The 25213-nt window shown below is 51.2% G+C and overlaps 1 protein-coding gene across 1 annotated transcript in view; it reads left to right on the forward strand.

Annotated features, from left to right (window-relative positions):
• Positions 1 to 245: 245 nt before the first annotated feature.
• ASIC2 (acid sensing ion channel subunit 2) overlaps positions 246 to 25213 on the forward strand; it is a 276331-nt gene continuing 251363 nt past the window's right edge. Inside the window, exon 1 of the mRNA XM_021067438.2 lies at positions 246 to 1071. Coding sequence (XP_020923097.2) covers positions 358 to 1071 — 714 coding nt within the window. The 5' untranslated portion in view covers positions 246 to 357. The remainder of the gene's footprint in view (positions 1072 to 25213) is intronic.

Consider the following 25213-nt stretch of genomic DNA (forward strand, 5'->3'; position numbering starts at 1 on the left):
CGCAGCACCCAGGGACTGGAAAGGCGGCGCCCAGCGGGGCCCCTCCAGAGGTAGTGGCCGGCGTTGGGCATCCTCCAGGAGGACTCAGGGCCAGGAGAGCCTGGGTGGCACTCGGGGAGGCCGGGGCCAGGGGCGGCCGGCCGAGGCGGGCTCAGTCCCGGGCGGGCGCCCGCGGAGGCGGCGGTGGCGGCGCCGGGCGGGCATGCCGCGCCACCGGAGCTCCTTTCGGGCGCACGCTTCCCTGGCGCGGGCTGCGTGCGGCGGCTGCTGCTGCTGCTTCCACTGCTGCTGCGGACTCCCATGGCGGCTCCGCCCGGCCGGGACCGCCGCCGCTGCCGCCAGCCACGGGCTGAATGAATGAGCCGGAGCGGCGGAGCCGGGCGGCCCGCGACCGCGCTCACCGGCCCGGGACGCTTCCGCATGGCCCGCGAAGAGCCGGCGCCGGCGGCGGTGGCGGCGGCCGGGCAGCCCCGGGGCGGCCGGGGCGGCGGGCGCGAGCGGGCGCTGCAGGGGCCGGGGGTCGCCCGCAGGGGGCGGCCGTCTCTGAGCCGCGCTAAACTGCACGGGCTGCGGCACATGTGTGCCGGGCGCGCGGCGGCGGGGGGCTCCTTTCAGCGGCGGGCGCTGTGGGTGCTGGCCTTCTGCACGTCCCTCGGGTTGCTGCTGTCCTGGTCCTCGAACCGGCTGCTCTACTGGCTCAGCTTCCCGTCGCACACGCGCGTGCACCGCGAGTGGAGCCGCCAGCTACCCTTCCCCGCCGTCACCGTGTGCAACAACAACCCGCTGCGCTTCCCGCGCCTCTCCAAAGGGGACCTCTACTACGCCGGCCACTGGCTCGGGCTGCTGCTGCCCAACCGCACGGCGCGCCCGCTGGTCAGCGAGCTGCTGCGGGGCGACGAGCCGCGTCGCCAGTGGTTCCGCAAGCTGGCCGACTTCCGCCTCTTCTTGCCGCCGGGCCACTTCGAGGGCATCAGCGCCGCCTTCATGGACCGCCTGGGCCACCAGCTCGAGGACATGCTGCTCTCCTGCAAGTACCGCGGCGAGCTCTGCGGCCCGCACAACTTCTCCTCCGTGAGTTGCCCTCCGCGCGAACCAGCTCCCTCTGCTCCCCCACTTTTCAGAGCCGGGAGGCCGGCGGCTCCTCCCCCACCCGCCCCAAGGGCTCTGGCGGTGCATATCAGCCTGTGAGGCCGAGGCAGAACCCACTCTTAGGTCCCCCGAGTCTTCTTCGGGGTGTGGGAACTTGGACACCACTGCAGGGAGAGTCGCCTGGCTCCCCTGTCGCTGCCTCTCGCCTTCCACTGGCAGCCCCCAAGCCCCTCAGCTTTGCTGGTTATGGTCCCCTCTGGGCATCGGGGGTGAAGGGATGGGAGAGAGAGAAGCACGTCCGAAGCGTGGGCTTGTTGTCTTTGGGAAAACAGTAGGCTGCTCTTTTAAAACGAGCCATCAGGAGAATCAGGTAGCAGTCCTAAGCTTGCTTATGTCCCCAGAGTTGCAAAGTGCTTCCAATCTGGGGGACTTTGGAAGAAACTCCCTGAATACCAAGCAACACTGAAGCTGTGGCTGGTTTGGTGGGGGGAGGGGGGCAGCAGCCCCTTCTGCTACTTTTTAAAAGCACCTGTGTCTCAAGCTTCCAGGGGAACTGAACCTCGGTGGGTGTCCTGGACTCCACAAGGTGTGAGGGTGGGTCTTCTGGTCTAGGGCAACCTGTGCCCCTGCAGTGGCGAGAGCGGCGTGACAGAGAAATTGGTGTGAACAGCCGGGCCAGGAGAAGCTGTGCTCAGGGTTTGTAACCCATTTGTTGTACTGGTTCCCCCACGCTGGGGTCTGGATAACGCGCCTGTCAGACAGAAGGTATCTGCCTTGTGCGGTCTGCCTAGGAGAAATTCTGGTGCCAAACCTCAGTGTGGCGCGAGCCTGTCCAGCCATTTGTGTGTAAATGCCCCTTGGAGGGTTAGGCTTTTCCACGAATGCAGAAAATGTTGGGGGGTGTGTGTTTATCTGTAATGCTGTGATGGTGATTTGACCAGCGTTCTCTTCACTCCTAACAATCTCATCTCTGGCAATGCTTTTTCTGGGATGGGAAATTGATGCCCTGGTTCCAACAGGTGTAGGCACAGATACCCATCAGGCCGGGCCTCTGATTAGCTAATTGGATTTTGCCTGGTCTAGGGCGGTGACCCTGGCTTCAGTCTTGCTCTCCTTGCTTTGCTTTGAGCCTGTACGTACAGTAGCTGTGAATTATCCGCTCACAAGCATCCGCTGTTTCCTGGGCTTTTCAGCTTGCTTTTAAAGAATACCTACCTTGTGGTTCCCCCGTCTTAGCAAGCAGGAGGTGCTGTTAACATATGCTTCTAAGTGATTTCTCCCAGACTTCAAACACAATTCTGAGTTCCAGTCACCAAGAGGAAGAAATGAAGGTCGTGAACCCTTCTAGTTTATGGTTCTTTGGGTGACCATTAAGTAGCTGCCCCTAGAGTTAAGACTGAAGTTCAGTTGTTACATTCAAGTATCAGCAGCTCCCGCTCCAAGGTGTGCAAGACTGGGGAAATTTTGCACATCTGACGATGGCGTTACAAAGAGTGGCTTGCAGGAGTTCCTGTAGTGGCTCAGCGGGTTAAGAACCGGACACAGTGTCTGTGAGGATGCAGGTTCGACCCCTGGCCTCACTCAGAGGGTTAAGGATCTGGCCTTGCAGCAAGCTGTGGGTACGTCGCAGATGCGGCTGGGATCCTGTGTGGCTCTGGCATAGGCCGGCAGCTGCAGCTCCAGTTTGACCCCTAGCCCGGGAACTTCCATATGCCACAGGTGCGGCCCTAAAAAGGACAAAACAACAACAAAAAAACCACGAAGTGTGAATTACAGGCTAAGAGCCAGTATTCACGTTTGATTTTCACCATAACCTGCTTTAGCTGGGCTTTATTCCCATTTTAATAGGAGGGGAATGAGGCTCTAAGATGCTGTCCAAAACCCAGAGTCAGCAAGCTCTGAGTTCACGCACACTTTGTATACCACCGAATGCATCACACGGAAGCCACAGGGAGCCTTCATCTTTGACCTTGGGCCTCTCTTCTATCAGAGGACCCCCAGGTAGGCCTCCTGCCTTCTGCCACCTCCCAGTCCTATCCCTCCTAGGAGTGTGGCTGGGGGAGTGGAAAGTGGGGCCACCCCAGGGGGTCATGGCTTTGGCCACATGCTACGGGGCCTCCAGAGCACACGGCGCCAGCAGGAGCCACCTGACCTCAGCCTCTCCCTGGAGCACGGCCTTCTCTGACCACCTGGTACCCTGACTTCCTGTGTCAGAAGAGTTTGCAGGCTCACACCTACCCAAGCAAAAGTATTACCTCCATTCTCCAAAGGTGTGTGTTCCTGGGGACTCAAGTGACCCCTAGTGGCTTCATATCACGGTACTGTCCTGGGAGTTGCCAGCTCCTTAACATTTCATGCTATGGTCCTCTCCCCACCAAGGGCCTCAGAATTAAAGGCTGCACCCCTCTATCCATGGAAGCTAGAAACTATTTCAGGGGAGCTGGTAATATGGAGTGAGCCCATCAGGAATACTTTCTTTTAACCACACAATCCAGTCCCAAGCCCTGGTCATGTTTGATGGAGTGACACCCGTGTATAGTGGTTCAGAGCATGAACGCTCAAGCTGCACTGATGGTTCAAATCCTGAGACTACCGCATGCTGTGTGCCCTTGGACAAGTGACTTAATATCTCTGTTCTTTAGCTCCCTACTCCATCTAGTGGCGGTAACAATATTCATGTATACTCCATTAGCTGGGTATGTGTAAAAATAGGGGTGTGAATATATATAGGGGTGTGAAAAAATATATATATAGTTGTGGGGGAGCTCTTCAAACTGTGCTGGGTCCCCATAAAAATGTTGCCTGTGAATAGCATCAGCCTCCGAACTGGTCTTTGGCCTCCAGCTCAGTGCTCCCTGCCCTCTGCATCTGCCCGCGCTAGAGTCAGAGCAGACTTTTTCAAGTTCCATTCAGAGTTCCCTGATGGCTCAGGAGGTTAAGGATCTGGCATTGTCAGTGCTGTGGCTGGGGGGGTCACTGCACTTGGGTTCGATTCCTGGCCTGAGAACTTCCACAAGCTGCAGGTGTGGCCAAAAGAATAAATGAATCAATAAAGTCCCACTCAAAGCGTATCATCCCATTTCTTAAAACGCTTCCATGATTCACCTGTCCTTGGGAGGAGGTCCAGGTTCCTCAGGCCCTGCACTTGGGCTCACCTTTATCTCTGGCCACACCCTCTCTGGGATCCCACTCCAAACAGGTGATAACACCTGGTGCCCCGCTTCTCTGGCCCCTCCCTGCCTGGCTCCACTACCCTAAAGGCATCCTCCACCGCGGCCGCCGTGCCCCGTGTCTTTGTCTGCCTGGTGAGACCACCTCATTCTTCAATATGCAGTCCTGGGGCTTCGTCTGCTTGGGAGCCTCTCTTGACCATCCTCCCACCTGCCCTTGTCACCAAACAACTGCTGTCTTCCTCTTGTCCCTCTCCGTCCTGTTTAGGTGTTAGTTATCACGCGTGTGCATGGCGCCGCACCTGCCAGTCCATGTCTGTCTCCGCCTCTGGACCTGAGCGGGAATCAGATCTGATTTCCCCGCCTGGTGGTACTATTCTTATTTTGTACCAATATCGTCATCATCTCTTATCCTGACCACTCACCTGAGTGCACAGTAAGTGCTCAGGCAAGGTCTGGGGAGTGAGGACCTTCCCCAGGTGCCCCCCAAAACTTCTTCTTGTCCTCCAAGATGCCTGGCTTCATTTCTCCATGGAACGCCAGTGGAATGCATTTCTAATGAGGACAATCTGGAGATGTTATTCCTTTGGGGGACAATGGGTAAGAGTAAGGAGCGAGCTACCAAGTGCTCCCCAGCCCTAAGGGCCACTGGGGAGGAATGGGCTTCCAGGGAGCCCCGTGGAGAGATGTCCCAGCTGTCCCCAAAGTCTTGCTCCATTCCCATTGGTCTCGTGGTCTGGAAGTAAACTCAGCAGGGGGGAGCAGAGTGCCCTGGAGGGGCGGCTGTCCGGTCTTATTCTGCAGGCCTTTTAGGATGTACTTGTTGGCCGTTCTTCTGTGTATTTGTTGCAGCTGTGCAAGGGTTAATCACCCAGAGGTCTGACAAAGCAGCTCGGCTTCTGAAAGCCCATGTGGTTTCCGTGGCCTCCGCTGTGGACCTGGGGCTCTGCACACTGGCCGCTCTGGGCTTTCCTGGGGCGGCAGGGAGAGGGTGAGCAGGCTTCCCAGTAGTTGGGCAGGACGCAGAACTGGGAGGCCAGTCAGGATCTAAGGCCAAAAGAAGGAGCAGGCACACTTTCTGGGAGGAGGCACGGGTCAGGGGGAAGTATCACGGCAGACCCTCAGCATAGGGCTTTGGCTCTGCCTCTTTCTCGCTGTGGTTCCCGAGCAGGTTCCTCACTCTCTGAGGCTCAGAGAGCTGGAAGGAAGATACGGTGTATGCAGTGGACTGGCCCTGCCTGCTCAGCATAGGTGCCCAATATTCAAGAACTATTGGCCTAGGGACCTGGGAGGTGGCCCGGTGGGTTAAGGATCTCACGTCGTCATTGCTGTGGCTCAGGTCACTGCGGTGGTGCAGGTTTGATCCCTTCCGCATGTCATGGGGGCGGCCAAAAAAAAAAAGATTTACTGTTATAATTTGGGGAAAGAAATCGGCACAGTCCTTGTATCTTGTGGTAGCCGTTATTAATTATTGCCAATATCATCACCATCTCCTATCCTGACCACTCGCCTGAGTGGGAACCCGCTCATTTCCTGGTTCATTCATTCAGCCAACCCATATGTACTGACTGTCAACAATATGTCAAGCTCTGGAGTTCCCGTCATGGCGCAGTTGTTAACGAATCCGACTAGGGACCATGAGGTTGCAGGTTCGATCCCTGGCCTTGCTCAGTGGGTTAAGGATCTGGCATTGCCGTGAGCTATGGTGTAGGTCGCAGACACGGCTCGGATCTTGCATTGCTGTGTCTGTGGCGTAGGCCAGTGGCTACAGCTCCAATTAGACCCTTAGCCTGGGAACCTCCTTATGCTGTGGGAACTGCCCTAGAAAAAGGCAAAAAAAAAGCAAAAAAAAAAAACAAAACAAAAACAAAAACCAATATGTCAAGCTCCATGCTAGCTGCCAAGGACATAAAATCAAACAAGGTGTGGCACATATACTTGCAGCATCGATGAAGAAGGAGACACATGAACAGATGCCAGGGGTGTAAAGGCGCGGGGTGGGCTCAGAGGAGGACCCAGGTCAGACGGGGAACCTCTGACGTCTTCTCGGAGGAGGTGACATCCGAGCTGAGTCTGGAGGATCCATAGGCGTTCCGAGGTAGAGACAGAGAGAAAGGAGCCTTCTTGGGGGAGGCAGCGCATGTGCAAAGGAGCAGGACAGAGACACATAAGCAAGAGGTTAAACCCATCCTTCGCAGACCCGAGAGAGAGGTTCAAGCCTCTCCTGAGGGGTGGGGGTGGAGCTGGATGTGCTGGGTTGGGCTGGAGTTAAGAGATAAGGACTCAAAGTGGGGATGGACAACTGGAGGCCAAACTAAGTTTTTAAACTTTGTAGCAAAAGCTCTGACTTCTTTCACACTACAAAGGAAACCTCATCCCAAGGCCCAAAGGGCCACCCGCCCCCCTATTCCTAACCCCCTGGGGAGCATTCCACCCTCCCCTGCCCCCTCCTCTCATTCTCTACGCCCATCCACAGGGGTCAACCCTGAGCCCAGATTCTGGACCAGTCGTATGTACTAAAAGCGGAGGAAACAGCATTTGGTTTCATCACACTCTGTCGCAGGAAGCCGACTGTGCGGCTGCAAGCGGGCGACAGGAAACAAGACATCACGGCAGCCACATACTGTTTCAAATCAGCAAATCCCATTGACGTGGTGCCAGGCCAGGCAGTCCAGTCGTTGTGAGAATGGATGGCTTTAGGGAGGGAAGAAAGATACCTTTGCCTTTAGAGAAGGAGTAATAAACGAGCTAATCCACGTAAATGCTTAGAAGTTTCTGGCATCAAGTTTAAGACTCCATAAATGTGAGCTATTTCCGTTCATATGACTTGCAGTGCAGGACGAAGGCAAATAGCATTGGGCGGCTGTGATGGGCCAGACCCACGCCCGGCACATTTCACGCATTCTCCATTCTTGCAGTCGCCCTAAAAGCTTCTGCACTTTGCAGAGGGGGGAACCTTCGGCTCAGGGCAGTTCTGTCGTCAGCTGCAAGTCACAGCAAGCAGGTAGCAGAGCTGGGATTTGAACCTACCTCCTCACGACTCCAAAGGCACAGCTGCGCAGCTGGAAAGAGGAAGGAGCAGCGTCGATGGGGCAGGGTGCTGAGCCAGGAAGACCGAGCCGGCCTCAATTCTGCCCTGACCAGCTCTGTGACTTTGGCCTCGGGATATCCTTTAGGAAATGAGGGCGTGAGCCAAGTGACCAGTGGGACTTAGCTGAAAAGTTCTCCGTCCGAGTGAGCAGTCAGGGGAAAACAGGGCTTAACTACTGCAGATGGCCTGAGCTCCTTAGCCAACCCTGTCTGTCCTGTGACGAGCTGAAACAGCGATTAAAGGGGAAAATGTACAAGCCAGTGGAGTGCTAGAGACAGGATGGTGATTAAATAGACATTTATACAAGGAACGTGAAAAGCCCTCCCCCAGTTATGTGACTTTGGGGAAATCAGTTTAGGGAATCAGATGTAAACTCAGCTCGGGTCTGTAGATATCCAAATTAACCAACATCGGGCTGGATCTGAGAGAGGCTATTTGGGGGCCACTGTGGCCCGGCAGGAAGGCATCGATCAGATGTCTGCTTGGTTGCGAAGGGCTGGAGGAATAACCAGGCCATTTGGTCTGCACCTCATTTGCTTTGGTTCTCCTAAGTGATTTGCTGGGATCCGCTGCTCTGAGATTCAATCAACCAATGTACATCAGCAAGCAGCTACTGTGTGCCAGGCACGGGGCCACAGGGATGACGCAGAGCCACTCTGTTTCTGGTAAATAAGCCTGCAAAGGTCATTGCTCCTCATCAGGGTGACCAGAGAGCGAGGACAGACTCCAGCCCAGGAGATTTGGAGAGAGCACTTGTTCTATGAACCGTCGCATCCATTTCACCAGTCAAATGTGTGCTATGGAACCCATTTTACAGATGAGGAAACCGAGGTGCAGGGAGATACCCAGTCACAGTGTGTGTGTGGGGGGCAGCAGAGTCAAGATGCAGCCAAGGACGGGTCCGGCTCCAAAGCTGATGTTCTTTCCTAAGATGCTTCTTCTGACTCTCAGAGATGCCTGTGGGAACAAGCCTGCCCACAGAGGGTACCCCACGCAATCTTCCACGCCTTCCCTGAAGGCTTCTTTCACTGCAAGTCGATGCAGCCCCTGGAAGTCACCCTGGGCTTCCAGACCTGCCACCGTGAGAAGGAAAGGCCATTCCCAGGAGTACAGGATCCACGATGGCCTTGCACCCAATGGAAACAGACCTGTGATGGGGAATTGACTCAGGAGTCTTGCGAATATGTGGATTCAGCCATCACCTGAACTAACTTCCCATTTTCATTCTTTCAAGGACATGGATAACTTTGAAGTCCTGGCTAAGGAAATGTTGCCAAATTGAGATCCAGCTCAGACCTGCGCTAACGAACAAATAGATGACTCACGCATAATTGGAACATGAATTGTTGGTAAAACAAATAGAGGCCGCGGACGTACTGGGCAAGTTTGTTCTCCTGAGCATGTCAAATATCTCCCCTGACACCATTGTTTATACTATTAATTTGCTTAGTAAATTGTTTCCTCGGATTCCATACACATTTGTCGAGCTCCTACGCTCTGCCAGGTCCTTTTACGTTCATTATTTTAACCCAGGCTGACAGAGGACCAGACAGGAAAGTCATCTTCTCTTCCTGGTACAGATAAAGAAAGAGAAGTGGTTCGGAAACCTGGCCAAGGTCATAGACAGAAACCCTGATCTTTGGGCTCCAAGGTCAATGCTCTTTGCCTTACACTGCAGTTGTTCCAAGCAAGAAATCCCAGTGCAGCTTTGGCCAAACAAACCTGCATTTCTAGTGACTAGAATCTTGGTGAGCCTACCTGGAACCATCGCATCGCAGCCTTGCAACAACGGAGGGTGGTTCTTAGACTCGATTGCATTGAACTTCAGAGAGGGGCGTGACTTGCCTGGGGCCACGTGGCACAGGAGTGGAAAAGAGCCAGACTTTGAATGCAGGTTTATGACGGCTCCCATATACCTCTTCTTCCCCCAGCTCCTCCGTTCCTGGTCAGGGTGGACTTGAGGTAGGTGCACCTGCTCTGGAAGATTTTCATAGGATAAAAGCAATGGGCTTCTGAATGCCTTGCAGAAAAGAACCAGTGCTAAGACTGGCTGCTGAGATGGGAGGAGGGAATTCCTTCTTTATCTCTGTCCAGAGACCGCCCTCCTCCCCAGGCAGGTCTGTTCTAGCATATTCCACTTGGCTGTGGATGAATGGAGAAGCCTCTGGGCTCATGCTTCCTAAATTTAAGCACACCCAGGGCCCATCACTGAGATCCTGATTCAGTAGGTCTGAAATGGGGTCTGAGATGTGCATTTCTAATAAGCTCCCAGGTGATGCAGATGCTGCTGGTCCATGGACCACACTTTGAGGGGCAAGGCTATGGGCTCCTTGGATCAGTGACTCTCTTGGTCATGTTTGGCTCACTGAGTCTGTAAGAATGCACGTGGAGCGAGCATCCTGGAGTGGAGCAAGGATGTACCGGGTTCCCAGGGAACCCAGCAGGATGTGCATAGGAAAAGCATCCTTCTTCTGGGGGCAGCCTTCTTGCCACACCAGAGCAGGGTCCACAGAGGGGCCATGGACCTAGCTAGCCAGCATGTCAATCAAACCAAATTGCAAAGGCCGTGTGGTGGGCTGAATGACGGTCCCTCAAAAGTGTCTAACGCCCTCATCCTCAGAACCTGGGAGTACCTTTGGTTGCATGGCCGAAGGGACCTGGCAGATGCGATTAAGTTCAGCGTTTTGAGATGGGAGATTGTCCTGGATCATCTAGTGGGCCTAATGCAATCACAAGGGTCCTTGCAAGAGGGAAGCAGGAGGGTCCGAGTCAGAGATGTCACCCTGGAAGCAGAGGCCGGAGAGTCCGAGAGAGATTTGAAGACACTGCATTGATGGCTTTGAGATGGAGGAAGGAGCCACCAGGCAAGAAGCTGGAAAAGGCAAGAAAAGAGATTCTCCCCCCAGAGCTCCCAGAAGAATACAGCCTTGCCCACACCTAGATTTTAACCATCTGACCTCTAGAGTGATAAGCTAATAAATGTGTGTTGTTTGAAGCTACTGCAGTTGTGGTAATTTGTTACAGCAGCAACGGAACACTAATACCAGCCTCATTGATTGTACAAAATACTCTGTATTATACACCTGACCCTACAGAGGGAACCAGACTCAGTAGGTTTGGATTAGGGTCTGTCCCCAAACCAAGAATATACAAGAATCCATAACAAACATGCGGTTGGTTCAAAAAATAGTCAATGTTGGAAGAATTTTATGCATGTTTAACATTCATGCCAGGTGGGGTCTTTGGACCCCAGAAACTGGAACATAGGAAAACTAAAAGGAGTGAGAAGAATGTGGCTTCAGGAGTCAAACAGTCTCAAGTTCAAATCCCAGGACTGCCTGGTATTAACAGGGTGGCTGTTGGGAAGCTGCTTGCCTACTCTGAGATTCTGTTTCCTTAATTGTAAAATAGACATCGTACTTTTTTTTTTAATTTCTTTTAAACAGAGTGGTTGTGAAACTTAAAGATAACGTAATAATTCCATCCAAGATGATGTGCGGATAGTCAGCTGTGGGCTTGTCCCAGTGGATAGAAATTGTGTATAAATACAGAAAGCATCCTATTCTCTTGCATGGAAAAGCGCGGAAGTGTAGGTACCAGGTAAAGCTGCGTTATCACTGTCATCTCCATCATGATGATGATAACACATTGCCCTTCTTTCCAGAAAGACTTGCAGGCCCTTGGAAGAATACTCTGTCCTTCTGTGTATTGTCACGGTTCTAGCCAGAAACAATCATGTAGTTTTCATTTCAGACCTTCATGGGTAGGTCAGAGGCTTTTAGGGTTTCTTTAGTCTTCTGATCCAAATTTGAAATCAACGGGGGAGGTGGAGTGGCTCAAGGTCACATTGAAAGTCCCGGGAAAGCTTGAAATAGACTCGGAGGCTATCTGTGCTTAAGCTGTTATATCGCAGCAGTATCTTTCTTCCCCTGTGAACGTACTTTTTCCAAAATGCGTCCGCAGGCTGTCCCCTTCTGATTCCAATGGCATATCGGATCTGAAAGTTGTTGATACTCTGATCTCTGAAAGAGAAGGGTTTAATCTTCTCTTGGAACCCCTCCCAACGAAAATTATTTTCCCACTTGGAAATGGCACGGGCATCCACTGTGAACCCGCGTCCATAAATCTAAGCCTACTGCTCGAGAAAGCAGATGAGGTTTGATTCTGCTTCTCTGCACAGTCTCACAGAGCAAATTATGGCAAGAGTTTGATTTATAGAAGCACCTCAAAGGCTCTGGAGTGAGACGTGTGTTTATTCACTTTATTACCGTTTATTTTACACTATCTCTTTATGCTCCCTGCACATGGCTTTGAAAGACTTATTTGAATAGATGCTTATGACCTGCCAGTTTGCACAGCCCTGTTGAGGAGCTCGGCTCTCTTTGGCGATGCTGCCAACAGGCCGGGGCTGGGGGGGGGGTCTTTCTCTCAACATGGGGCTAAAGCCCAACCTAACAAAAAAGCTTGGAGACTCTAGCCCAGTGTTCTTGCTTGAACTTCCCCAGCCCCGCCTGGGTATATGGTACTTGGTATGGGTCTCCAGCTGCAACCCAGGATGTGTAGAGGCAAGCTGGATTTAAGATTCAAATATCTCAGAACAGCTGGTGATATTGAACATCGCTATAATTACATTACATTTTTGACAGTACACGGAGCGAGAACCTTTTTTTGTTGTTGTTGAATATTCCATGAGCGTCAAATATTTTAACCAGCCAAGGAAGCCTGACTGCATTTTTCACATCCAAGTAAGTTTTGTTTTTACAATTCCAGCCTGGAGTGGGTGGCCAGGAGCCCATCTGTTGCCAGGTCTTTGCTCCCTCTGGCCGCGGCCGAGGAGCTGGGGTAGGTGGGCTGTGATGCTAAGGAAAAAAGGGACCCGTGGGCGCTTCCTTAGTGTGCTGCTGGGGTGATGCCGAGGGTCTGGGAGGTCACCACAGCCCTCCTCCCGGTGACATCACCAAGGCAGTGACCAGGAGGTGGAGGCTCAGAGAACACATGAAACTCACCCAAAGTGACATGTATGAGCACATGACTGAGCTGGGGGTCAGCTGAGGTCTCTGCAAAGGCATTGCTGGCCCGTGGGTACAGTGGTTGATGCCAGGAGGTGGGAGGAGCGGGGGTGGGATCCAGATAAAGGAAGGGCTACTCTGCACCAGGCTCTGCGCCCCACATTTGTTTCTTCGAACCTCGTGGCAATCCTCTCACTACAGTCCTGTGATGCCCATTTTACAGATGAGAATGCCGAGGCTCATAAGGTTGATGGGGAAGGCGGTGATGAGGACCTGCATATGATGCTCTTAGAGGATAGCATTTTCAATATTCAATTTATATGGACCCCTGGCTGCCTCCCTCCCACCCCGCCCCTCCCCTTCCCCACCACCTGCTCCAAGAAGCTTAACCAGCCAACGACGTGGGAAACTACCTACCACCTTGTCTGACCTCCCCCTTCCCACCCTCCTGGAGTCAGTGGTTCGTGGCCCTGGGTCCCAAAGCCAAGTCACTCAAGAGCTGATGAGCTTTTTCAAAGCCTGTTTCAACTTGCCTGCCTTTGCTCAGACCATTGCCTCCCCCCGGTGCCCCTGATCTGCCATCTCTGCCTCACCAGCCCTCTCTGTCCTAGCTGGCTGTGGCCGTAGATTGGCACAGAATATGCCTGGCAGGGTGCATGAGGTCTGGTGAGAGGCTGCCTCTGAAGAGGGGCAGGGGAGGACGGGGCAGCGTGAGTGATTGGAAACGAGCCTGGCTTCTCTTTCTTCACCTTTCTCTATGGTTTGAATATTTTTGAACCACAGGTATGTATCATTTATAACAAACAAAGACACAAAACACAACCAAAGTACTGTCAGAAAAAGAACCCATCTCTTCTGAAGTTATCTTCAGCCACTTCTCCGAATAAACCATCTGGAAGGCAGAGTCCCGCCGAGACCCCCCGAGACTCACTTTATCTATGCCCCTCTTAGGGCCTTCCCTTTCTCAGCCTTTTATTGTAATCCTCCATAAACTCAGTTCCCCTGCATCAGCCTGTCACCTCCCTGAGGGTGGGGCCACATCTGTCTCCATCTTTCCGCTGTCCCAGTACCTGGCGCCTTTCCTTGTGGGTAGCAGGTGCTCCATCTGAATATGGGATGGCTGAAACGGGCCCAAGGATTGGTACCACCAAATTCCATGGGACTTCTTTCCTTCATTCCCCGAAGAGGTGGCCAGAGCCCACTTCTATGGGGCATTGTGCCAGATGTGGGGCACAGAGGGACATGGGTGTGTGCCTTCCGTCATGGAACTCACATTCTGGCGCTTCATGAATGAGCTCCGTGAAGGTCCGAATCATTAGGAGGGCCGATTTCCAAATCCCTGACCCCAGCCCAGAACTGCCGAATCCGAATGTAAGGAGTAGGGGGGGACCAGCTATCGATTTTGATGACGGAACCCCAGGGGACTGAGGATTTCAGCAAAACATTCTGTGCCGGGGAGGGTGGCACAGCTCATATACAGCTAAACCGATATATGAGCAAGACTGTTTCCAGTATTAGTAAATGCTGAAGGATGGATTCTCTAAGGAGATGAAGTCTTTGCGGAGACACCGGGAAGATGAAGGGCTCCAGGCACAGCGTCCCAACCTAGGGACCCGTAAGCTAGAGGCTGGGGGAGGAGGATCTGCCTCCTTCCTCCAACACTGGGAATTCAGCTCCAGGAGCTCAGTTCTCCTGTACTGCGGGTACATCTGGCTCCTTCCAGAATGTAGCTGCCTCTCTCACCCACACAATGGAAGAGAACAACACGATTCTAGCAGCGCTGGAAATACTGACCTCCGGAATGCTAATGCAGTGGTGCCTTTGGTGCCTTAGGATGAACTCTCCTTTAAAAAATAACTCCCAACAGGGGTTCCTGTGGTGGCGCAGAGGAAGCAAACTGATGAGAATCCATGAGACTGTGGGTTCGATCCCCGGCCTTGCTCAGTGGGTTGAGGATCTGGCGTTGCCGTGAGCTGTGGTGTAGGTCGAAGGCGTGGCATGGATCCCGTGGCTGTGGTGTAGGCTGGCAGCTGTAGCTCCAATTCGACCCCTAGCCTGGGAACGTCCATATGCTGCAAGTGCAGCCCTCAAAACAAAACAAAACAAAACAAAACCATTCCCAAGTGAGAGGAAAAAACCCTCTCCAAGAATCTCATTGCAAATCATGTCAGAGGGCAGCTCCGTGGCCAGGCCCTTTCTCTGAAGGGCAATATCCTGCTTAACCCGAGCACCGTGTGCTGCTGCTGCTGAAGCTTGGTGAGGGCAAGGTCTTATTCCTTTGACGTCCACATGGATTTTCCTTCTTTGACGTGTTCGGTCAGGATGGCTGGTTGTCCACATGGAAAACTCCTTCACCCGGAGTTTCAGAAAGAGCTTGCAAGTCATTGGCTTCTCATCTTCGTGATAAGCATGTGACATGAAAGCAAGCAGTATAGTACCCATTTTACAGATGGGACGACTAAAGCTCAGAGAAGAGAATCAACTTGCCCAAGGTCACTCGTGCCAGAGCCTGGTCTGTTCTGACTCCTTCTCTGGTACTTCCCCCCTGCCCATAGGGATGAGTCAAAACAAGGAGACCAAATCGGTGGCCTTCTGCAAGTCTCAGTGTCACTGTCCCCTCCCCGGGGCAGGTCTTCCCTGGAGGGTTTTGGGAAACCTGGCCAGGGAGTTGCATCCTTAGCTTGGAAGTGTCTGGGTCACGTAGAGGCCGAGCTTTTTTAAACTTCAATAACCTTTGGAGTTCCCGTCCTGGCTCAGTGGTTAACAAACCCGACTAATATCTATGAGGATGAGGTTCGATCCCTGGCCTCGCTCAGTGGGTTAAGGATCTGGCATTGCCATGAGCTGTGGTATAGATCGCAGATGAGGCTGGGATCCCGCGTTGCTGTGGCTGTGGTGTAGGCCGGCAGCTACAGTTCCAATTGGACCCCTAGCCTGGGAATCTCCATATGCTTCAGGAGTGGCCCTAAAAAGACAAAAGACAAAATATAAACTTCAGTAACTTTCAGGTTCATGAGTGTCATCTACAGACGTTGCTAAAGTGCAAGTTCTGGTTCAGTAGGTGGGTCTGAGATTCTGCATCTCTGACAAGCTCCCGAGGTAACACTGATGCTCCTGGCACACAGCCTACCTTTTGAAGAGCAGGGAACCACAAGGCCGGAGGAAGAGGCAGCGTGGAGGAGGAGAGGAAGAAGGGCCTCTGGTCCCACATCAACCCTGGCACTTCTTTCTGTGTTACAACAGTCATCCCTTTGGGACAGAGTTCCGGGAGGGAGCACCTTGTCCTTGAACCCTGCCCTGAGAAGCAAAGCTGCTTCTTCCAGGCTGAACCTTCAGGCTGCTGCAGCGGCTGCTTAGAAATGCACACAGCACGGCCATTGGTAAATCTCTATGAAGGATAACTCTTTTCTTTGTCTTGCTATGATACGGAAAGGACTAGTCATTTGGGGAGACCGTGTCAATGGAGAGGTGGCAGCGGAGTCACACACCTCCCAAACGAGGTCCCTGCGACCGTGAGAACTATGCCAGGTGTTTCTGCCCCCGTCCTGTCTTTGTGGATGTCCGTGGATGCGTCTTGAGAGGTGTTGCGTCCAGGAAGGACAGCCTCTCACTCGATCACAATAATCAGCCTTTGTCTTTGCGCAGCATGTTGGTCCTAAGAGGGAGAAGCCTTCAATTTGAGGGAGCCATGCCAATAATAGGGCATTTCCAGGTAATGCAGCCAGAAACCGGTGCTTTTGTTGCTACAAGGCCATCAGTTAGACTTGCCAAGGCTGCATCTAAACCAGGCCTTGAACTCTTCTTTTCATCCACTCATTCAACACCCTCGCTTGTCGTTTCAGTCATTTACTCCTGTGCACCTTCTTTTAGTCTTTCTCTGACTCTCGGATCCATCTACTCCTTCACACACTTAATGAGCGCCTTCTATATACAAGATACTCTCCTGGGCTCTATGCATAACAGAGTGAATCCATTCTAAGGCATCGATTCGATCTCTTCGCCCCTGTATCCTGTAACGAGACAACCAGGCATCCCTTTCAGTGGCCTCTCTAGGTCAGAGCTGAAAAACTGGACACGCCCTTTGTTATCTTTATTCTGAGAATCTGCCCCGCTTAAAGTTATCCCGTGGTTTCCCATTGTGAAATAAGTCTAGCACCCAGGTATGCTCCAAACTCTCACGCTTGCCCATCATGCGTTCTGCCACGCTGAACGGCTTCTTGGCACCTGCCGTGCTCTCCCTGGCTGGTGCTGTTCCCCTTGGTCTGAAATGTCCTATAACCCCTTCATCCTCCTGGAAAGTGCTTCCTCATCCTTCCAGACTCAGCTGTATCATCTTCTCCCTTTTCCCATGCCTCCACCCTGGGAAGAATTAGATCCTTCCTGCCCTGGGCTGCATCCAGCCACTGATGCCTGGAAACCCTCTAACACGCAATGGTTAAGAGTAAGCGCTGTGGGTTCAAGCCTTGACTTTCCCATATGCCCAGCTGTATGACCGTGAAAGATGTCACTGGCGTCTGTGCAAGCGGTGTCACATCCATTCTCCCTTGCGATTTGCATGACAGCTCTAAAGCGGAGGTAGAAAAGTTGCACATCTCAGGCAAGTAGCATGACTTGCTCAAGGTCACAAAGCTAGGTAGAGGCCAAGTCTCAGCGACACCTGAAACCTTCCCTTCCCAGGGCTGATGCTAGTCTACAGCAAACACAAAGAAGGTGTTAGCCATGGGGGCTCATTAATAATGTTTGTAGGGCATTTTTATTACTTGCCACTGAAAGCTGGCAGAATCTCCTTGGGCCAGACAAGTCAGCTGCAGAGCAGAACTGAGGTTATTGTCTGATGATTCAGGTTTTGAAAAGCAAGTTTTGCCCAGGATATTTAAATAACTCCGAGTTACTGCCGCCCCATGCAGGAGAGGACAAGCAGGCAGTGGTATATGACTTCTGGGTGGGAGGGGAATTGAGTGGGAGGCCGGAGCCAGGCTTCTAGAGAGAAATTACCATTTTGTATTTATTACTTTGGCTCAGAGGAGTGCCGCAGGGACGGGCCGGCTAATACATTAGATAATTGCCTCAGTTCCCCGCTTCATCTTGCAGGGTGTAGACCAGCCCAGGTGCATACTTGTAGGTTGTGAGTCCGTTCAGGCCTTCCCAATGCTCCGGCGTCTCTCTAGGGACATGAGATGCTAGACAGGGGTAGGGTCCTGGGAGAGTGGTGGTTTGGGGGTGTCCATCTCTCAGGGGACACCAGGATGGTCTGGTCCCCAGGATCAGAGTGAAAGGTCACAAGCTGGAAACCACGAGACTAGAATCTACACTCTACCAGTGACTGCTGCTGAGCAGCCCTGGGCCCTTCGCCTGTCCCTCGCTGAGCCTCTGGTCCTCATTTGGAAAATAAAGGAGATCGTAAACCAGTACTTCTCAATTCTGGCTGCACAATAGAATCGCCTGGGAGAACTTTCTACTGTAAAAAAAAATTACTGAAGCCCAAGCTTAGTCCCCCAGAGAATCTGATTTCATTGGCTTGAGGCAGAGCCCAGACGTGGGAGATATATATATATATATATATATGTATACATATATGTATATGTATGTATTTTTTTGTTTGTTTTTTGCAAGAGTTGAGAGTCTCTGGATTAACTTATCTCTGCAGTCTTCCTTAATATGGGAAGAATGTTCTAGGAGCCTGTGTCATCGAAAAAGTCAACGAGGAGTTCCTATTGTGGCTCAGTAGATTAAGAACCTGACGCCGTGTACCTGAAAGCACGGGTCCCATCCCTGGCCTCGCTCAGTGGGTTAAGGATCCTGTATGGGTGCAAGCGGTGGTGTAGGTTGCAGACACGGCTTGGATCTGGGCTGCAGCTGCCATTCGACCCCTAGCCTTGGAACCTCATATACTGCAGGTTCAGCCAGAAAGAAAGAGAGAGAGAGAAAGAAAGACGGAGGGAGGGAGGGATGGAGGAAGAAAGAAGTCAACAAGTCAGAGACCTTGGGACCCAGGGTCCCTTGTTTCTATGTTGACATCTTTCTGTGAATAGTATGTACCTGCTCATGTCTGATCTTCTCCCCTGCGAGTTGCCTTCTTAGCAGCGAATGTTGGAGAACCGCGCCAAGAGACAGGAGGCTCAGCTGCAGTCTCTCTTGTATCCGTCTTGGGCTCCCTGGCCTCAATCTCCTCAGCCGCAGGTGCTGAGAGGGGACCTAGTCTGCCCCGCTGTAGGTAGGGTGCTGGTCCAGAATGTTCTGCAGTGCCATCTGGTTTCCCAAGGGCTTTCCTCTCCAGGGCTTGAGAGTCAGCCCAGAAGTGGAGAATACCATTTCTGGGTCCTAGATTAGGAGACAAAGGCTCAACCGGGCCAGGCAACGTCCTCAAGGCCGTCCAACCAGGAAAAATAGAGCCAGACTGACATCAGTTCGAATCCCAGCAATGCAGCTTCCAGGCTAACTTTGACTACTTGATTAATTGTTCTGTGCCTCAGTTTTCTTATCTGTAAAATAGACACAAATACCACCTATCTCTGCAGAGTGGTTGTGAGGAGGAAAAAAAAAAAAGATACCCAGATGAAGCCTGGTATGAAGCAGATGCTCAATTCATATTTTCTTTTCCCCTCCCTTCCTCCCTCTATACCTAATCTCCTTCCTCTTTTCTGCCTTCCTTTCCCCCTGCTTGTTTTGACACTCTTCAAGGCCTGGTACCTTGAGAGATTAATTCACTGTGTGTGATCTTGGAGAAGTGGTTTAATCTCCCTGGGCCTCAGTTTCTCCATCTGTGAAGTGGGAATGTTGTTGGTATTTGCGGTTGAGGACCAAATAGATGGAGAGAACAGTTTCTGGCATAGAGCCTTGGCTGTTCCTTCCTGTTCTCCTTCTTGAGAGCCTTCCTTCTGCTTCTCCCTGGGCTCTGACACAGAACAGTACTCTATACACACACAGACACACACATAGACACACAGACACACACACGCCCACCCTTGGTGGGTGTTGAGTGATCAAGGGAACTATCCCCCCAGGCAGAGGAATGGTAAACAAAAAATCCTGGCTATGTTCTCAGCCCTGACAGCTCTGCAAAGCACACACAGCCCCAAGGGTTCCCAGGCAGAGAGAGGCAACCCTATATCAGGGGATTGCTTACTATCTGGAGATGGAAACAGAGAAAAAAAAAGCTATAAATATGGAGGATTTGTCTGTAATAAGTCATGGTGAGCAACCCCAGCTATATAACTTTTTAATTCTCCACTCCAGCTTGTAAGCTCATGCAGTAAAAACAGTCACTAGTAATTTATCTTTTTCCACTCTTTTAATTTTGTGTTTTTTTTCTTTAACCAACCAAGAAAAGTCCTCCTAAACTCACCTTAAGCTTTTGTTCCCCCCTTCAACAGTCATAAAAGGTGTCCATGGATTAGAATTTAAAAGCTATCCCCTCTCCTACATTGCCAGAATGAAAATGTGCGGACTCGGTGTTGGGGGGGATTTAATTGGGTGTTTTTAAATTAGGGGTGAGTCCTGGACTTGCTTGCTTCACCTGCTTCCAGGTGGCAAAGGAGGCTGGCATGGAGGGAGGCAGTTCCTCCAGAACTGTGCATGCAGCCCAAGTGCTGGATTGGAGTCACTTCTCTTTCACCTTGGAGCTAAGTGATCCCAGACAAACTGCTTCCCGATTAGGGTTCCATTTGCTCATTTGTAAAATGTGGACAAAAATTAAGGACTGACCTCCCTCACTGGAATGGTCTGAGGATCCAAAAAGATAACACATAAAGAATTGTTTTGTTCCATGTAAAGTACCATAAACGTGTTGGAGAGTATGTTACTGATGATAGTGGTGGTGATGGGGATGATAGTGATGATGATAAGACTTTGGGTGGTGGTAATGATTATGGTGGTGACTGGTGATGCTGGTGGTGACTGGTGATGGTGATGATGGTGGTTCTGGTGGTGATAGTGATGATGAGACAACTTTGATGGTGATAGTGATTGTGATGATGACTGATGAAGGTGATGATGGTGATAATCATTTTAACCCATATAGGTGATGATGGTGGTTATGGTGGCGATGGTGATGATCATTTTGACTGATGTTGGTGATGATGTTGGTTTTGATGGTGTTGGTTTTGATGATGTTGGTTTTGATGATGTTGGTTTTGACTGGTGTTGGTTTTGATGGTGATGATGTTGGTTTTGATGATGTTGGTTTTGATGATGTTGGTTTTCACTGATGTTGGTTTTGATGATGTTGGTTTTGTCTGATGTTGGTTTTGATGATGTTGGTTTTGTCTGATGTTGGTTTTGACTGATGTTGGTTTTGACTGATGTTGGTGATGATGTTGGTTTTGACTGATGTTGGTTTTGACTGATGTTGGTTTTGACTGGTGTTGGTTTTGACTGGTGTTGGTGATGATGTTGGTTTTGATGATGTTGGTTTTGTCTGATGTTGGTTTTGATGATGTTGGTTTTGTCTGATGTTGGTTTTGACTGATGTTGGTTTTGACTGATGTTGGTGATGATGTTGGTTTTGACTGATGTTGGTTTTGACTGATGTTAGTTTTGATGGTGTTGGTTTTGACTGGTGTTGGTGATGATGTTGGTTTTGATGATGTTGGTTTTGTCTGATGTTGGTTTTGATGATGTTGGTTTTGTCTGATGTTGGTTTTGACTGATGTTGGTTTTGACTGATGTTGGTGATGATGTTGGTTTTGATGATGTTGGTTTTGACTGATGTTGGGTTTGATGATGTTGGTTTTGACTGATGTTGGTGATGATGTTGGTTTTGACTGATGCTGGTTTTGATGATGTTGGTTTTGATGATGTTGGTTATGGCAGTGATGGTGATAGTGATGATGGTGCTGATCATTATGAGTGATGATGATGTTGGTGGTGGTGGTGATGCTGACGATGATGATGATGATGATGATGATGACTTATGATGGAGATAGTGATTACGACGATGACTCGTGATGGTGATGATCGTGGGGATGATGGTGGTGATTGGGATGGTGATGATCATTATGCCATGATGACAATGGTGACAATGAGGGTGGTGATGATCATTTTGATGGATGATGGTGATCGTGGTGAGGCTGTGGCTGCTGATGACAATGATGACGGTGGTGCTACTACCACGTGCAGGTAGAATCCATGACTTTATGTGATAACAGGAGAATTTTCCTCAGAGCCTTTGACTTCTCTGTGTATACCAAATAGGAGCTCAGCAAAGAATTCTTCACCTAAATTCAACTTCAGATGTCAGAACTCAGTCCACCTCTTAGAGGTTTCAAAGCGTCATTTGTTCAGAAAGTATTAATCGAGTGCCTCCTCTGTGTCAGACCCTGTGAGCCCCGGACTGAAGTGAACAAACAAAAGAGGCACAATCCCTGCTCTCATGGGGCTTCCAGTCTAGGAGATGGTGGGGCGGGTAGTGAAGATAGATGGTAAACATATAAATGAATAATACTTTGAGGTAGTAATAAAGACTTTGAAGACAATAGCTAGGAGGACACAGAGTGATGGAGAGGGGTGTGGGCTAGATGCCTTTAGCTGTTGTAATCAAGAAGGTCTGTCTGAAGAGGTGACCTTTGAACTTGAGACCTAAATGAGCAAGGGATGCAGTTAGGGGAAGATCTTGGAGAGAGTGTTCCAGGTTGAAGGCACACAATGCAAAGGCTCTGAGAGGAGAATGAACTTGGCGGTTTGAGAGATGCAAAGAAGGCCTGTGTGTCTGGACCAGAGAGAAGAGGGAGAGAGTAGGATGAGCTGATGTTGGAGAGGAAGACATGGGCTAAACTGTGACAAGCCTTTTTATAGGCTGGGCTGAATTTGGAGATTACTCCCAGGACAGTGAGAAGCTATTGGAGGGATTAAAAGGTAAGGGAGTGCCATGAATTAATATACTCTCTGAGAAGATCATTGCAGCTTCAGAGACTGGATAAGAGTGGATAAGGATGGAGGTAGAAGGACAAGTTAGGATACAGATGGAATACTGGGGATGAGAGATGCTGATGGACTGGACAAGGGTGTTGATGGTAGAGCTGAGGAGACTGGTCCAGTGTGGGGTGTGCTGAAGGTGGATCTAATGAGACTGATGTCGGATTGGGTGGGGAGGGTGAAAAAAGGAAGACTTAAGAATGACCCTTGGAGTTCCCATCGTGGCTCAGTGGTTAACGAACCTGACTAGTAACCATGAGGTTGTGGGTTCAATCCCTGGCCTCGCTCAGGGGGTTAAGGATCCGGCGTTGCCATGAGCTGTGGTGTAGGTCGCAGACATGGCTCGGATCCCGCGTTGCTGTGGCTCTGGCGTAGGCCGTTGGCTACAGCTCTGGTTCGACCCCTAGCCTGGGAACCTCCATATGCCGTGGGTGCAGCCCTAGAAAAGACAAAAAGACAGGAAAAAAAAAAAAAAAGAATGACTCTCAGGTTGCAGACTTGAGCTCTTGGGCTGATGCTTGTGTGATGCCCTGAGGAGGGAAGGGCTGGGAGAGAGTGGATTTGGGGGAGGAGAGAGAGAGAGAGAACTCAACATTTTGGGCATGTTGAGATTGAAATAATGAATGGGCATCTTCGCAGGCCTGGCGCTCAGGTGCTCAGAGAGAGATCAGGACAGGAATGTGGGGCACTTGGGGAGTCACCAGTGGAATGGTGGGATTAAGTGGCCTGGGTCTGGATGGGATCTTGGAAGGAGACCGTGTAGGCAAAGATGAACAACAGTGAGCTGAATGCTGGCGCGAGGCACCCCACATTCAGGTGTCAGGAGGCAGAGGAGCTGGAGAAGGAGGAGGAGCAGGGACAGTCAGGGAAACCAGGAGAGGACTGCCCTAGAAGTCTAGAGGAAGGGAGACGAGAGAAAAAGGCCTTGTCATCTCTGCACGATGATGAGCTCCTCACCAAGGGCAGGCCACTTCCCTATCTGGAGAGAGAAGGCCATGCAGGGTAGAGGTGGTAGGCACAGGCTCTGGAACAAGATGCACTTGAACCCAGGCCCTTTGGCGCTGCTGCTTCTTAGCCTTCAGACCTTGGGCAAGCCCTCACCTCCTTGATCCTGAGTGGCACCATTATGCGGTTTAAATGCAGCATGCCTGGGTGTTCCTGTTGTGGCTCAGTGGTAATGAACCCAACTAGTATCCATGAAGATGCAGGTTTGATCCCTGGCCTCCCTCAGTGGGTTGAGGAACCGGCGTTGCCGTGAGCTGTGGTGTAGGTTGCAGACTCAGCTCGGATCTGGAGTTGCTGTGGCTGTGGCATAGGCCTGCAGCTGCAGCTCTGATTCGACCCCTCGCCTGGGAGCCTCCATGTGCCATGGGCACAACCGTAAAAAAAAAAAAAAAAAAATGAATAATGCCTGTACAGTGCTTAGCACTGGGCCCAGCCTGTAGAAGGTGCTCAAGAAACAGAAGCCGGCTGTATTCTTCCTGAAACTGTTCCGGTGGACAATGGAATTGCTGTCCATCAGGGGTGCTTTGGAGATACCAGCTGATGGAGGGAACGCGTCACTGGACAATTCAGCCTTTGTTCAAGGTTGTTAAGGAAGTTGGCTGGAAGGCTCAGACAGGTAATGTCTTGACCTGGTAGAGTCAGGAGCCGGGTGGAAGCAGGTAGGGACAAGTAAGGCCAGTGGCCAACTGGAGCACAGGTACCCTGCCTAGAAGCATCCTAGTGAAAATGTTTTCAGTCCCATGGGGGCCAAACAAAACCCATTCACTCAGGCCCAGGGCTGCCCATGTGGGTTTAAGACTCCTATAAGGCGAGAGTGGACAGAGAAGAATTTAAAACAGCGATGTACAAGATTGACAGGCTTCGATTTGCATTTCAGAAAGATGATTCTGGAAGCCATGCAGGGAGAGAGCGGGAGGAGGATGAGGGTTTGGTTCCTGCAGGGAGAGGAGCCAGGAAACTCTTCACTCAGGTGAGAGGGGACCAGGATGAGGAAAGGGGCTCGTTATCACATAATTAGCTCTATAATCAGTATGCAGGCTTATCTTCTCCAAATGTAAAAGACCATTATACAATTACAATGTTGGGTTTTGTTTTTTTTCTTTTTTCTTTTAATGAAAGTAACTTGCCAACCTGGGAGTTTGGGTGAGTGTTTGGAGAAAAAGGTAAGGTATTGCTTAACGAATTGATTTTGCAGTGTATTATTAGTTCACTGATTCAAAAAGTCGCCGTCTGTGGACAGCATGTTGTAAATGAGATCAGGTCTGATTAGAGTGGAAGCGAACGGCGGGGTGCACGGGCTTGCCCTCATTAGGCTGCAGAGAAGGTTTCCCCGGGCTGGAGGGGACCGGGGTCTGGCCTGAAGGGCACAGCCTACTGAGACAGGGGTGTTGAGTGGGCTCAGATCTGAAACGGTCCCCTCTGCTCTCTGTAAAGAGTCAACACGTGGCAGCACTTTGGACCAGGAGACCGTCTAAGCTGACCAGGATGCCTCCCTGCCCCAGACATGGAGAAGAGTTCTGCTGCTGTTGCCAGTTTTTTTCTTTTTTTTTTTCTTCCATATTTGAAAGTTTGATTGAAGCAGAGTTGATTTACAAGGTCGTGATAATTTCTGCTGTGCAGCCAAGTGATTCAGTCACGCACATGTGCGTGGCCATTGTTCTCCAGATTCTTTTCCCATGTAGGTTGTCACAGATACGGGGCAGCTGTCCCTGTGCTGCTCAGCAGGGCCCTGTTGACCATCCCCAGTGTTTTTCATACACAGACAAGAAAGAAGGAAGGAAAGAAGGGAGGGGGTGGACAGAGATCCATCCTCAGGTCCCGAAACAATGAAGGACCTCAAAGCCAGCGTAGTTATCACACAGGTGCCTTCCCACGGGCCTGGCGACCAGGTCATAGGATCGAGGCCAAGAGACTGGTGTGCAGGGCGCTGGGAGGAG

Source organism: Sus scrofa, chromosome 12 (assembly GCF_054392235.1).
Source record: "Sus scrofa isolate SSC_HxYL_T2T_F1_AM1 chromosome 12, Sscrofa_HxYL_maternal_Yorkshire_Landrace_v2.0, whole genome shotgun sequence".
Lineage (NCBI taxonomy): Eukaryota > Metazoa > Chordata > Mammalia > Artiodactyla > Suidae > Sus > Sus scrofa.